General features: G+C 36.1%; 1 protein-coding gene across 1 annotated transcript; it reads left to right on the top strand.

Annotated features, from left to right (window-relative positions):
* Nucleotides 1–2,518: 2,518 nt before the first annotated feature.
* Nucleotides 2,519–14,922, top strand: LOC118576308 (complement factor H-like; the record flags this gene model as incomplete). The annotated part of the gene is given in 10 exon segments (XM_036176610.1): nucleotides 2,519–2,692; nucleotides 3,441–3,623; nucleotides 3,711–3,874; nucleotides 3,876–3,891; nucleotides 6,781–6,957; nucleotides 10,076–10,252; nucleotides 10,421–10,630; nucleotides 11,255–11,428; nucleotides 12,016–12,192; nucleotides 14,746–14,922. Coding segments are annotated over 10 exon segments (1,629 nt in total), but the record flags the coding sequence as incomplete, so codon positions are not given.
* Between the last annotated feature and the right edge of the window lie 1,101 nt (nucleotides 14,923–16,023).

Raw genomic sequence — 16,023 nt, 5'->3', positions numbered from 1 at the left:
CAGCCTCAGGAGGGAAGTGGCCAAATAAGGGAATAGACCTTGGTGGCTAGCTTTAGGAATGTCATCTAATAATTTATAGGAAGGCAGAGGCAATGAGGAAAAGGGCAAGGCCTGCCAGAGCCATGTTTGCCATGTCTGGGTACCCACAATCCTTTCAGAAAGGATAGCAGCAGGAATTTGGAAAACTTATTGCAGCATCAAGGGTCCACTCAAGTGTAATTCGTTATGGATGTCTCTTGGTTCACACCTGTAGTCCTAGAACTTGGGAAGTAGAATTATGAGAGTCTTGAACATGGGACCACTCTGGGTGAAATATGAAGACTGATCATAAACAACAAAGAGAATCAAATGACTCCCCAATTTAATAAAAAATCAAACTAAACAAATGGTAATTATTAATTTCTCTCTGATTATAAGCAGTTCAAGATTATGAAATCAGAACTTTCTACAATATAATACTAAAATAGAATGCAAAGACAGGGCTATTAGTTGATTAGGACAAGGCTTGTCTACCCCATGGCCTTAAGATCAGTCTTAACATTATAAAAATAAAATAAAATATACTGAAGAATTATTTATTAATGTGAAAAAACCTTTCCTGTGGAGATGATATGCCCCAGATAAGGCGTTCATGGCTAATCATCATACAGATGCAACCAGATTCAACTTGATGACCCATGAGTTATTTATTTTGTTTCTTTTATGTACACAGTTTTATTCAGAAATAGGTACCTGTTTGCATTACAGAATGTAAAACTTGGTTTACACTCTATAAAAAAGAACCAATACTCAAATTCAAGAGAGCTTAGCATTCACAGAGCACACCCTATGGACATGCAGCCAGTGCTCACTGCCTCAGACTTGATTTAAACCAGAAACCCAAACCCCAACACTATGTGGGGCTCATGGAGATGGGAGCAGTTCTTGCTGCTGAGCATCCCATGTCCATGAAATATGAGTGAAGGGTTGCTTAAAGGACCAGAAATGACTCAAAGACAGCTGCATTGCCAAGGCCCACCCAGCATAGGTAACAGCTCACAGAAGCCTAGAACTGGAGTACACTGCACAGCCTATACAAATTGTGTATAGCCAGGCAGCTCAGCAGATTAGAGAGTGTTTTACCAAGTGACTCAGTTGATGTAAACCTCTTCCAGGGAGCTGGGATGCTGTTAGCTTCTTCCAGGGAGCTGGGATGCTGTTAGCTTCTTCCAGGCAGCTGGTTCAGTCTCAAAATCTTCTAATTTTGCATCTAGGCTTGTTTGAGTATCTTCTTTACAGCTTGCCTGGTCTGAGAATAATGATGCATCAGCTTGGCTTGTTGACTTGGGAGCAGGGTGCTTACTGAATCTGGTCAGTTTCAGAGACTTCCTGAAGGCATTTAGAGTTCTTTACCTACCTGCTAAAGGAGCTTTCCTGTAGGATGGAATATTTTAAGTTTGGATGAACTTTCACACAATAAATTCCGATAGAATTTAGCAGAACTGGTGCCACACCCCTGATAACCATTAACTAAATAAAAACCCTCTTCTTATTAAAAGTTATTCATGGTTATGGTGAATATGAGTGACCCCAGACTTTTGATAGCTGTGAGTCTTGTTAAGGCTGATTTTCACAAGGAATATAAAAAACTCAGTATTAAAACAAAGGAATTATTTGGGAACTGTTTCCAGAAGCTCTAATGTGTGCCATGCTTGTGTGTCTTATCACCAAACCCAACAGGAGGCTTTAGTTATTTGCTTTAGCTATTTCTTTTAAAGCAGATCTTTCATTTTTGTTGTTAATTCTGTACTAACACTTGACTCTTGAAAGTGGGAATTTTCTTTTATGTATAACACTCATTTTTAAATTGCAATCTCTAATTTTATAAATTTGTAAAATGGGAGATTTCAAACAAGAAAAAAAATGTTTATTTTTTGTAACTTAACAATTTAAAAAAATTTGTAATGGAGAATGCTACAAATGCTTAATTTGAGTCAGATTGATTAACAGTTAAGAATTGGAAATAAAACAAAAAACTTAGTGTATTGTAAATATTCAAACACTCAACCAATGCTACTCTTTTATCCATGTTTCTTATATTCTTTTTAAATTTAAAATAAACTAACTTATTTTCCTAACTTCAGATACATTAGAAATATTTTATCTGTTCTGCTTTCTAAGTATATTAAACTGAAATAGTATTTTTGAAAATGTCATACACACTGTATAGCATTAATTTCAAATATGAAAGAACAATTATGTATTGTAAGAAAAGGGTGGTTGTAAATTTAACGTTAGTAACTCTCTGCAGCAATTCAGACTCAGTAAAAATAAGTTAATTTCATTTTTCAATTCTATGACATATATTACATCAATATACTTCCTCAGACTTCCTTATGAATTTAGGGCTTAGCAAATATAAAATGCAACACTTTTCATAAGGAAGATGGTTACTGATGCTTCCCTGTGAATGCACATGAGAGAGATAGAACTACTTCTCAATGATTAAATATATTCTCTAATTATTCTACTTTTCAAGAAAGAGAATGCAGCATCCCCTTACTACAATCACACTTAACCGTCAATCCCAGAAACGACAAATATAGAGTTGGAGATTTGTTGAAATTTTCTTGCCAACAAGGACACAGAGTAGGACCAGATTCAGTGCAGTGCTACCACTTTGGATGGTCTCCTAGTTTTCCAACCTGTAAAGGTCAGTATCTGTTTTACATTTGGTGAATGAAAGTCAGAAGTTTATTTTCCTTCTCCTAATATCCCCTAGTCTTACATTGTGTCCACAGTCTTAAACATATCCAGATATTTAGACAGCCGTAATGAAGCTGCAGGTTGTGTGGCTAGTGCACAGTCACTTATTTACAAGCTAAACTCCAGACTAGTTTAAAATATGTTATAATGTGTTTAAAGATGCAGACATGATGACTGAGAGTACAAAGACGTCTCTCATTTTTGTCTGTATTGCCATTTATTCTGGTATTTTTTATAGCATAAGCATTTCCTCACATTGCATTGAGAATGTGTAAACTGTACGAAATCAGATTCTGATGAATTCATTAGCATTTATTAAAAAGTTAAAACATATTAATCAGAGATGTTTCCTACACTGCCAACAATTTTTATGAATTGATAGCTGTATGTTTTACAATACTTAGAGAGCTTGAAAATCACTATACTTGACACAACTACAATTGCTGACTGGTTGTTCTGCATTTTCAAGGTTTCAGGTTTACCAAACATTGTACCACCTTCAATATGCTTTCAATGCTATTTCAACAGACATGTTACAAACTGTGAAATGTGAGTCTAGTCAAAGCACTATTGATTTAGTAAAGTGTTATAAAAAGTGAGATGGTAAATAAATTCTTAAAAGATTTTCATCAACTACATTTTTGGACTATAAGATGGACATTTTCATTCATAGTTACACAATATTTCCACAATAGGTCAAGTAGAATCATGTGATCAACCTCCTGAACTTCTCCATTGAGAAGTTAAGGGAACAAAGAAAGACGAATACAGCCATGGTGAAGTGGTGGAATATGATTGCAAGCCTAGATTTCTCCTGAAGGGACCCAATAAGATCCAGTGTGTTGATGGGAAGTGGACAACCTTGCCGATGTGTGTCGGTAATTAGTTTTTATACTTAAACACTACTTTGTATCTCATGTGATGCTTTAATCATAAATACACATTTGTGAAACATCTTTCTGCAGAGGAGGAGAGAACATGTGGAGACATTCCTAAACTTGAGCATGGCTCTGTCCACCTTTTTGTCCCTCCTTACCATCATGGAGAGTCAGTGGAGTTCAGCTGCACAGAAAACTCCACAATGATTGGACATGGGTCAGTTTCATGCATTAGTGGAAGGTGGACCCAGCCTTCCTCAGTGTGTTGGTAAGAAAGTTATGTGCCCCAGATTCATACTTAATGAACTATAATATTTTTATTGCAGAAATATTTCCATATATATATATTTAATTAGAAATAATCTTGGATGTATCTAGTCTTAAATAATATGAATCCAAACTTTTTTTTTTATAATTTAATGTGTGTCTACAGAAGAATGAGAATTATTAATATAATCTATAAAAGGTTGTTTACCTCAAGTTAAAACTAGTTGTTGTTTATTAATTTTCATGTGACTAAATGTAAATAATAATACTCAAGAAGATATCACAAAGTTACAAAATACCATTGCTGTTATTACATGGCACTCTGTTATTGTTGTAAAATGGCAAGAAAGAGGCCTTGGCAGGTGGGGCCAAGGTTTCTCACACAGATGAGTGGGACATGCTGTGGCCTTGCAAACACAGCAGGGTGTGGCCAAGGGTGCATGGCAGAAAGCCACTCACACCATGCAGATGTGGCATCCACATGGCAAGTGTTATTAGTGGAGGAAGGGAGGGAGAAGAAGAAAAGGAGAAACGGGAAGAAAAGGAAAGGAGGAAGCCGTGCTACCTCATGGCGAGAGAGGAAGGGAGAGAAGGGAGAGCGGTTTCCTCTTAAAGAGGACTTTACATAAGATGACTTCATTACCCCCTCCTCACGTCCAGTTTAATCAAGTAGATCTCATCCATTTCTCTGTCGTTGAGTGATTCCTATGTCTTTCTTAGGGTCCTCTTTACTAGGTAGCCTCCCTGGAGTTGTGAGTAGCAGTCTAGCCATCCTTTGTTTTACATCTATTATCCACCTATGAGTGAGAACATAACATGTTTGTCTTTCTGAGTCTGGATTACCTCACTCAGGATGATTTTATCTAGACCAATCCATTTGCCTGCAAGCCTCATGATGTCATTGTTTTTCTCTGCTGAGTAGTACTCCATTGTGTATATGTACCACATTTTATTTATCCATTCTTCAGTTGAAGGGCATCTAGGTTGTTTCCAGGTTCTGCCTATTACAAATAATGCTGCTATGAACATAGCTGAGCATGTGCTATAGAGGTATGATTGAGGATAAAAAGAAAAAAAAAGTTGACTTCAGTATGCTGGGCAGGTCCCCAAGGGGTGGGTCTGAATGCTAACACTCTCCTTCCATATCATGGAAAGCTAAGAAATCTAGTATGGAAAGCACCCTTTTCCTACTCTCCCAGAACTTTCATTATAGTTCTGTCCACTCTACATGCTGCAAGCTGAAGTCAGTGCGATGAGGATGAGACCCGAGGTCCTCTCATTGGCTATAGCATTCAGCTATACCAAAAAGTCTGGGGTTAGGTGGACCACAGTATCCCGTGGGTAATTTCACTCTGCAATAACCCTCCTGTTCTTCTGGTGACTGAATTTAATGAGTAGTTAGAATCATCTTGGTATCTACATTCACTTTTTTCTGAAACTGGGGTTTTTCTTATAATGTTCCTGGGTCATTACTTCAGAATGGTCCTTGATACCCAGAATTTACTCTTAATTGGGGTTTTAGTATTGGTTAATACCAGAGAAACATGGAGCTCCTTTAGAAAAGGAACTTATACCTCTGTTGTTTAGTAATATGTTCTCCATACACAGAAGACTGACCAATTCAAAAACAGTTTGCCATGTAAATCAGTGCTTCCACAATTAATCATTACATTTTTGCTAAACAAACACATTACCTTCAGTACTTTAAAGCCTATTCACATCACTGTTTTAAAACTTTTTAAAAAATAATTTTATATGGGCGAAAAGTCAGGTATACCAGGAATGAAAACAATTCTCCATTCTGTTACAAAATTATGTTTTATTATTTGTTCTGATTTCTGAGTTTTACTCTAATGGTTGATCTGCCTGTAGTGACCTTCATATGACCCTCTTCAGTTATCATAAGCTGTGCTACAACATTAAACTTACAGTAAAAACATTTTTATCCTGACACTATACATTCTTATCCTTCTCCATATCTTTAGCTTTCTCTTGACAAATAAGAGATTCTTATGAAACAAATCAATCACACAGTCACTATGCCCCCATGACTATTAGTGTTTCTTCACTTACCTTTATAACTTTTGTCTTCCTGTGAACCAATATTAAGGATGGGACTAATTCTCAGGTGTCTTGAATTCTTGAATTACTCTGGTCAATATTTTAAGTATTGTTTTAGATGCATGTTATATTACTTTGACTATTCATTTACTTTTATTTACTCTATCCATACATATTTCACTCTACATTTCAGATTATTCACAAATGTTATTTAGGACCTATACTGAAATTTTGTATTCAAAAAGAATTCTCATCTTCAGTTAGTAATTATAAAACATAACACATTAAAAGGTGTATATATATTCCTTACTTAAGTCATAACACAACCAAACTGTTTTATTATTATGACACAGTATTGTTGTTATATTATAGGATGATCTAGCATCGGAAATAACTTCTTACAGACTCTTATGAAGGGAATATAAAGGAAAGAGATGATGATTACAAGCGTATAATATTTTATACAAATTCTCCCCTGAAACAATTGTTTCATACACAATATATCTAGATACTATTTTTAGTAACACATCTACCAAAAAGGATATTCAAACTAGCAAACTTCTTATCATCTATCTGCTAATATTTTAATTTTAATATTTTTTAACATTATGGACTAGAATTAAGATAAGAGCAGAGCAACAAATTTGGTCATTTCATAATAATTTCCTATGTAGAGCATCTGAGACACTGATTTCCTATGTACTTGCAGTTGCCAAGTACACAAATCACTTTATAACAAAATCTCTCTGAGATGTATAGCTATTTTGATACAGCAGCTAGCTCACTTCTTGTCATTGTTTTTATTTTTCCTGGAATTATTTTCATATAGAAACAGATCAACTGGAGAAGTGTAAAGCACCAATGTTAACTGGTGTGGACAGAATTCAACCCAATAAGAAAGAATTTAATCATAATGTTAGCATGGATTACAAATGTAGAGGAAAGAAGGTGTATAAACACTCAACCTGCATCAATGGAAGGTGGGATCCTGAGCCAACCTGTAGAGGTAAGCTCTTGTTTGCATGGTCTTCTAGTCATTATTCTAGTCCTTTCTCACCTGTGTTACTAGTAGCTTTGAGTTCTTAAAGCACAGTGATTTTTCTTCAGTATTTCTTATGTGATTCCTACATTTTTATCATTTTTACTTCTCCATATATATATATATATGTGTGTGTGTGTGTGTGTGTGTGTGTGTGTGTGTGTGTGTGTGTGTGTATGCGTGTGTGTGTGTGTGTATTTGTATATATAAGTTCAGCCTCACGAGTCCATTTGCTGTTTCTCCTATGGATATGCGATTAGGACTAAGAACTTGAGATTGGATAACCTATTTGTTGGCTCACCCATTCCTACAAAAGATTGATTCTTCTATTATAAATAGCCATTAATTGCCTGTAGTTCTTCATCTAGGGGAGTAGTTTTCAACTTTTCTAATGCTGTGACCCTTTAATACAGTCATTCATGTTGTAATGACCACTAAACATAAAATTGTTTTCATGACTACTCCTTAACTGTATGTTGATACTGTTATGAATCATAATGTAAATATCTCTGTTTTCTGAAGGTCTTAAGTGACTCCAATGAAAAGGTCATTTGACCTTTAAAGTGTCATATCCCACAGGTTGAGAAATTCTGGTGTAGGGGAAGGGCCTTGTAACACTTTCCCTATCCATGTTGACGTGTCAACTAGTACTGCCATCATGCAGGTCTTCTTTAGGTGACCATGCTTTTAAGATTTCATGGATTGCTACCCTATCATATGTGAAAACACTGTAACATAACAGAAATCTTGGAGAATTGCTTTTTAATAGAGAAGATGATTTAGAAATTACTATTACCTTTGTTAGTGACCTGTAGTTTAAAACATACATGGAAACTTCATCAACATGAATTTGCCACTGTATCTTAATGGTCCCTTACTCTTAGAGTTCCATTACATCTAATTATTTTGTCACAATGAATGTGATGTGCCCTTCCTATGCCTATGTTTAATCATCATGCATCTGTATGATTGTGTGTACTATCAATTTAATAACTTATTTATTCTTGTAACTATCATCTGTTTACTTAGAAAATTCTGAATCATATGATACCTCCAATCCCACACAAATATCAAAGAGTTCATTCCACTATTTTTGCTTCCCTGTTTGTATTTGTCACTGTTATTTTGGATGCTTACATCACTCAATGTTTTAAACTATTTCTTAAAGATTAAAATTCACTAAAGTATTTCCATGCCATTTAGAATCAACCTATTGTGTAACAGGAATATTAAAGGTACTTGTTAATAAAATCAAACCTGAGGCCAGGTTATTGGGGTGAATGCTGGAAGATCAGAGAAGCAGAAAAAGACACAGCTATCTCACCTTGCTAGTTCCTCAGGTGATCCTGTTTCCTCAGGCTGGAAGCTTCTGAGTCCTCCTCCACATGAATCTCAGCTGAACTGTGTTGCTCCAAAGCCTGAATGCTTCTCCAGCTAAATGCTTAACTAACTACATGTTTTACTTCTTAGTTCCTGGTCCTCATGTCTTATATACCTTTCTCTTTCTGTCCCCACTCCTTGGGATTAAAGGCTGGGTTTCTGGGATTAAAGGCATGGCTTTCTGGAATTAAAGGTGTGGGTCACCAAGCTTAGCTGTTTCTAAAGTGGCCTTGAATTCAGAGATCTGATAGCTCTGCCTCCCAAGTGCTGGGATTAAAGGCATTTACCACTACCACCCAACTTCTGTTAAGCTTACTCTTCCCATTTTCTAGCCACCATTTTTGGCTTTGTTCTAGTGGCTGTCTGTTCTCTGACCCCAGATTTGTTTATTTCGGGGAACACACAATATTTCAGGGAACACAATACCCACCACACTATTGCATGCATTGTAATGCAGAATGCACATGTCATTCTCTAGTTGACTTGGGTTTTATCATGTCTGATATCATTTTGATTACAGTACAAAGTAAGGTGGCAATTCTTTTTCTTTTCTGTATGGCTAGCTAGTTGTTCAAAGAATGCTGAGAAATATATGTACTACACAAACATTCATTTCTTTCTAGTTCTTCTACTATACTTGAGCATAAATAAAAAATAATATTAATAATCACTAATAAAGCACACTGTCATGTTATGAGTCAAAGAGATGAATCTGAGGTGTCTTGATTTTGTAGTGACTTACACAAAATTTTTTAAAATGATGTTAATGCCAGTACTAACCACTTGTTATCCTGGATGCATACCATCAGTTTTCACGTCTCTAACCAGTTAAAGACAATAGGATATCCAGGGTAATTCAAATTCTGGATAACATACTTTGAACCATTTGTGAACATACTCCATACTCTGACCAGGAGTCAATGCCAAATTATTTATCAAATTGTGATGGTTAATATTTATTGTTTACTTAAAAGAAGCTACAGTCACTTAGAAAAAACACTTCTAAGTGTAACTGAAGGAACATTTCTAGTTTGGGTTAACCTCGGTGAGAAGATTCACTATAAATGTAGGTGGCACCATTTTATGGGTAGGGTCCTTGGAATAAATGAAAAGGAAAGGAAGCCAAGGACCGGCACTAGTTTCTCTGTGTGTTCTGACGACAGATACAGTATGAGTAGCTGCCCTACCCTTGGGTTGCCTTGACTTCCCTGTACGATAAGCGAAATTAAACCCTTACTTTCTCCCTTTCTCAAGGGGCTTTGGTCAGATATTGTGTCATAGCAATGAGAACTGTCACTTGTATATTAACTAAATGAAAATATGACTTCCATTGGTAAGCTATCTCAGGATTTTTCATCTAATCCAACAGATTACCTCATAGGTCTCCATACACAGCTCTAGCAAAATCTCCATGTAACCTTAACTATATATTTCAGCATATAATTAGTTTAAAACATCATAAAGGCTAGAAGTAATTGAAATAAGTCATAAAAATACTGCAAAACTGCTTTAGAAAACAATGAATGAGAACAATTTAAGGGAGGACAAGAATAGATAATAAATTGCTATACAAGCTGAAAAGTATAATATACATAATTATTATGTGATCATAATTAGTTTACTGTTTAATGAAAATCATTATTCCAATAGTTTAAGATACTGTATTTAGTCAAGAAATCTGATTTCCAATGTTTTATATGAGCAGAGGAAGAATCCTGCCCTCCTCCACCACAGATTCCAAATGCCCAAGTAATGGAAACCACAGTGAAATACCAGGATGGAGAAAAAGTATCTGTTCTTTGTCAAAACAATTACATAATACAGGACACAGAAGCAATGCTGTGCAGAGATGGAAGGTGGCAGTCATTACCACGCTGCATTGGTCAGTAGCTATGACTTATTTTATGATGAGAATTTTGGTGTAGGGGAAGATATTGAAAAATGAGGGCATGCCATAATACTGTGGAGACATAATCCAAACAGTTTGTTTTTATTTTCCAATGTAAAATTTTATCTAGGCTTCACTCTTTCATTTGTGTTCTTCATATAGTGAAAATTCCATGTTCCCAGCCCCCTGAGATAGACCACGGATCTATTAAGTTACCCAGATCATCAGAAGAAAGGACAGACAGAGTGGAGTCCAGAATTCATGAACACGGCACTACATTCAGCTATGTTTGTGATGATGGCTTTAGGATGGCTGAGGAACACGGGGTAACCTGTGACATGGGAAAGTGGAGTGCTCCCCCTCACTGTGTCGGTGAGAACAACATGAAAATTCAGTTCTGGTTTTAGAACAAGTCTTTAACAATAATCTACTCTCATGAAAACCAGGAGAAAGAATGATTTAGATTGGCATATACAATTGTTAATCTATTAACCATAAATTTCCATTTCCATAATTCAATTTATCCTGCTCTTGTTAATTGTATTGATTGTCTTGAAATACATTTTATACTTGATTTTCTCTTCTTAAATATAATGCATAGTCTACTAACTTCACCTGCTCATGTGAGTTGCATTGTTTCATTTGTCACCAGGTGTTAAACTCCTCAGTGTCTTTTACCCACAATGTGTGGCACCTGTAATATATGGGATGTTTCCTGAGATTATTATTTCTTATTTTTTTATTTCATTTGCCACTGGTGATTTTTTAGATATTTTGTTGTCAAGTTCTTCCTTAGTGCAGAAGCAGTTTAGCAGGTGCAAGTCAACAGAAGGTGGTCTTAGGAAGCACTGTCCACCTCTTCTGTGATGGCACATCTTCCTTGTTAACATTTCCTTCTGGTACAAGTACACATAGAACTGACACATATAAGTGAGTTTCTGAATTAGTGCAATGTGGAATCATTTCACTCTGTTCCTCTCATCGTGTTATTTTCAGGACTTCCTTGTGGACCTCCACCTGCAATCCATCATGGGATTGTGTCTCATGAGCTGGACAGTTACCAACATGGAGAAGAGCTGGCATACAGTTGTGCTGAAGGCTTTGGAATTAATGGATCAGCATTGATTAAATGTGTAGGAGGAAAGTGGTCCCAGCCACCCGCCTGCATAAGTATAGTTTATTTTCATTCTTTGTGTAATAGATGATCTAACTCAAGATATATGTGGTACAAATAAGAAAGTATGCTATAAATCTAGCATGTCAGAAGGTTTTACTGGATGCTGGCAGACAAACACAGTACTGGTAAAACATAGTTACACTTCATTTTTACTTTATGTGTTCTGAGCTATCAGCATCCTCAGCCTTCTAGAAAACACTGGTTCTGTTCAAGAGGTCATTACTACAGTGATGGTTTTAGCAGCAATGTCACCACAACTACATATGCTCTAATGTTTTTAAATAATAACCATAATTCATTCACATTTGGTGTACCTAAAGGTAGAAATATGCCATAGTTTCACATGAGATAAAAAATTCGAAGCAAAATGAAAATATCTCAATAATTATAACTATCAGTATTCTATATCCCATGTCATTCCTGTCTTATTATTTTTATAAAGTTGGAACAATTCAATGTAACGAAGTCAAATGGGAAACCTATACTATTTATTGGTCTCTATGGACCTAAATATTGCTTCATACATTGCATATCCTACAATTTCCTGCAAACAAAACCCTGTTTATTCTTTTTCTTTCAGTAACAGATTGTGACAATTTACCCAGGTTTGAAAATGCCATACCCAAAGAAGAAGAAAAATATTCATATAGGTCAGGTGAACAAGTGACATTCACGTGTGCACCTTCTTATCATATGAATGGGTCCAACACTGTGACGTGTGTTAACCGCAAGTGGATTGGAGAGGTGGTATGCAAAGGTAGTTTGATGCACTTTCAACACGTATTTATCATAGTTTCAGAGGACTCATAAAAAAAGGTCTAGCAAAATTTAAAAGTGGGCAAAAATTAGCTTTTAAAAGCAAGATGAAATTTGTTTATTTTTAAAATAACAGCTTGGAATTAAAAACCTGATGGCTAATAGTGTAATGATCTTCAGAGTATGGTTCCATGGCCAGCATTGTCATTATCTTTTCACCAAATATTATAAATGTAAATTTATATTAAGGAACTCATTCCTAAGATCTTAAATAGAAAAAACTTCTGGATGTGAGACTGTGAGTCATCTAAAATGTCCTTAGGGATTCTGGGCAAACTCAATTTGAAAACCATTGCTGTAGGCTATAAACATTTGTAAATACATTGTTAAATAATCACCTTTCAACTGAGGTCTTGTTTATATAACATTTTCCTGATCAGTTACAAAATTAGGATATTTTGTTTGTTACAATATTAGAATATTCTGTTTGATCTTCATTTTCTGATACCTATGTTATTCTTGAACAATATTTTCCTCCATATGTTGAAAACAGATTTTTTCTCACTGAATATATTGTGATTATGTTTTTTTCTTCTGTCTATTCCTCCCAGTTCCTCCCCACCTCATGTTCCATCTGCACAAATTCCCTTTCAATTTTCATCAGAAAAGAAACAGCCTTCTAAGGAATAATAAAACAAAAAAAAACCACATTAGAATAAAATAAACAATCTGAGAGGAAAGAGCTGAAAAAAAGACAAGACACTGATAGAGAGTACAAGCCCCACTCATTCCCACACTCAGCAATCCCATAAAAGCACAAAACTGGAAACCATAATATATATGCAAAGGACATGTAGAATCCTAAAAGAAAGAAGGAACATATAAATGAAATAAAATGAAACCAAAAACAAACCAGAAAAATAAAATGGAATTTAAAAAAAGAAAGCCCTAACAAGACATTATGAGGCAAAGAACCTCCAAAGATGTCTTTGAGTTTATTTTATGCAGCCTGCCCTTGAGTAGATTGTTTCTCATGTGATACTTGCTTGCAGAACTCTAAATTTTTATCTGCCAGTGGTTATCAATTGGAGAATGCTTCTAGGTTAGGGATGTGGGTGTGTGGCACCTGCTCCTTTTAGCTCTAGAACCCCATCTAGTACAGGCCCATCCAAGCTTTTGAATGCTGACTCACTCTCTGTGAGTTCATATGTGCATCAATCTTGTTTGTTTAGAAGGCCTTACTTTCATGGTGTCCTCTATCTCTTCTGGTTCTTACATTCTTTCCACCTCCTCTTCTGCATAGGTCTTTGAGCCACATAGGGAGAAATTTGATGGAGTCATTCTATGACAAATCTTGGAGTGTTCAAAGGTTTCTACATAATGTCTTTATTTGGGTCTCTGTATTGTTCCCAACTGCAGCAGGACAAGCTTCCCTGATGACAGCTGAGCAAGGCACTGATCTAGAGTATAAAAGAATGGAGTCCTTTTATCTCTGTGTTTTTTTTGTTTGTTTGTTTTTAGAGTCATATTTGGTTTCACAATAGTATTAAGTGTCATGGTTATCTAGTCTCAAGTTCTTGATCACACAAGCAGTGTCAGATGTGGGGTACATCTCACGGAGGAGTTCTTAATTTATATTTGAAAATCTGTGGTCAATCCAACAAGTTTGGTGTCTCCATTTTCCTGTCATAAGTTGCAGGCAGAACACCATTGTAGATCAAGGGTGTGTGGATGGGTTGGTGTTTATGTTTCTACTTGGTAGTCTGCAAAGTACCTTCCTTTACCAAAGATGCTAGCCTATATGTAGGCACCAGTTCGACTTTGCTGTGTTCAGTGAGTTGTGAAGGTATTGTCTATCACAATGTGTCCTTGCCTCCAGTTGGTGTAAAACAACCTATAGTCTTGCCAAAAGCCTGGGTGTTTTGGAAGTTCTCATGTGACATCTTTGGCCAAGAATTCAATTATGTGTAAACCCCACCTTGGTACTAGAATCTTCATTTGATTAACAAGAGTTGTCCATTGGGGCTCTGTCTCCCTACATTTTTGGTTATTTCATGTATGTTGTCTTCATATATGTTTGTATTTTAGGAAGTTTCTACTTTATTATGTTTCTATAATATCCCTCCTATGATGCTTAGTTTTAGTTGTACTTTCATGTGTTCGGTTCCTTGCCTTGCCTTCCCTATTCCATAATTATCTATACTATTTCCCTATGCTATGGAGAATACTCCCTCCCCTGGTCTTTGGCTGTACACCTAACCTCTGTTGGTCCAAGGGTTGTAGCCTGACTATCACTGACTTAACAGCTAGTATCCATATAAGCAAATGTACATCATATATGTTTTTCTGTGTCTGGATTCCCTCACTGAGACTGACTTTTATCGAGTTACATCAATTTACCTGTGAATTTCATGAGTTAATTTGTGTGTGCATGTATAAATATACCATATTTACTTTATCTATTCATCTGTGGAAAAATACATTTAGAAATTTATGTGTTGACTGGATAATTAAGATGAACAAATAGGCAATGATACTTTCTTTTGCTCCTTAGACAATTCTTGTGTGGATCCACCACTTGTGAAAAATGCTACTATACAAACAAGGCCCATGGATAAATATCCACACAAAGCAAGAGTACGATATGAATGTCATAAATCTTTTGAACTCTTTGGGGAAGTAGAAGTGATGTGTCAAAATGGGGTTTGGACAGAGCCACCAAAATGCAGAGGTAGGGTATCATATTTCCCCAATGTTTATTTGATAATGTAATTTGGTTAATGTACATTAGTGAAGATAAAGTAAAATAATTCTTATAAGAAGCATTTTTCTAATTTTCTTTTTCCTTTTAAAATTGAAAATAGATTCTTCTCTCATACAATGCATCTCTAGTCCAATTTCCCCTTCTTCCACTTCTCCCAACTCCCCTCCCCCTTACATATCCAGTCTCCTCCAGATTCACTCCCTCAGCATTTCCCTTCAGAAAGGAACAGGCCTTCAAGAGACAACAACCAAACAGGACAAAACAAAATACAACAAGACAAGGCAACCCCCCTCATATTCAGGCTACACAATGTAACTCAATAGATGGGAAAGAGTCCCAAGAGCAGGCAAAAGAGTTAGAGATACACCCCCTTTTATGTTGGAGTCCTAGAAAAACACTAAGCTAAAAGCCATAGTATTTATGCAGACCACCTGTTGCAGACCCCTGTAGGCTTGTTTGCTGCTTCAGTCTCTGAGAGCCCATGTGAGCCCTGCTGAGTGATTCAGTTGATTCATGTTCTCCTGATGTCCTCCATCCCCTTTCACTCCTGCAATCTTTCCTCCCCCTCTTCTGTGGGGTTCCCCAATCTCCAATATAGGATCCAATCAACACCCCCAGTTTAGGACTCCTCACAATGTCTGACTATCTGTCATTGCACCTACTCCCATCTGCTCCTGGAGGAAGCCTCTCTGATGATGACTAGACAAGGCACTGATCCTATTACTCTGGGCTATCCAGTATTTGTTTCTTGGTGACTCACCGCCATCTAGTGATGGCTCAGCCATTGAATCATAGGCTCACCACCAAAACAATAAGAAAATGAAAATAAAATGATACTGATAAAGTTTTAATTCTTTTGGTGAATTTAATGAAGAATTATGGTGGCAATTTTTCAGCCAAGTTTCTATCCGATTAGAGGAACAATTATCACTAAGGAAAAATTCATCACTTCAAATATTAAGCCACTTGTTTATTGAATATTAAATGGATAAAATACATGTATATGAGGCTTGAGAAAAAATTTTCAAAATATTTACTTTGAAATGTAAATGAGTACTGTAACAGAAT

The sequence above is a fragment of the Onychomys torridus genome, unplaced genomic scaffold, assembly GCF_903995425.1.
Source record: "Onychomys torridus unplaced genomic scaffold, mOncTor1.1, whole genome shotgun sequence".
NCBI classification, from domain to species: Eukaryota; Metazoa; Chordata; class Mammalia; order Rodentia; family Cricetidae; genus Onychomys; species Onychomys torridus.
This window is presented reverse-complemented; position numbering and strand designations above follow the sequence as displayed.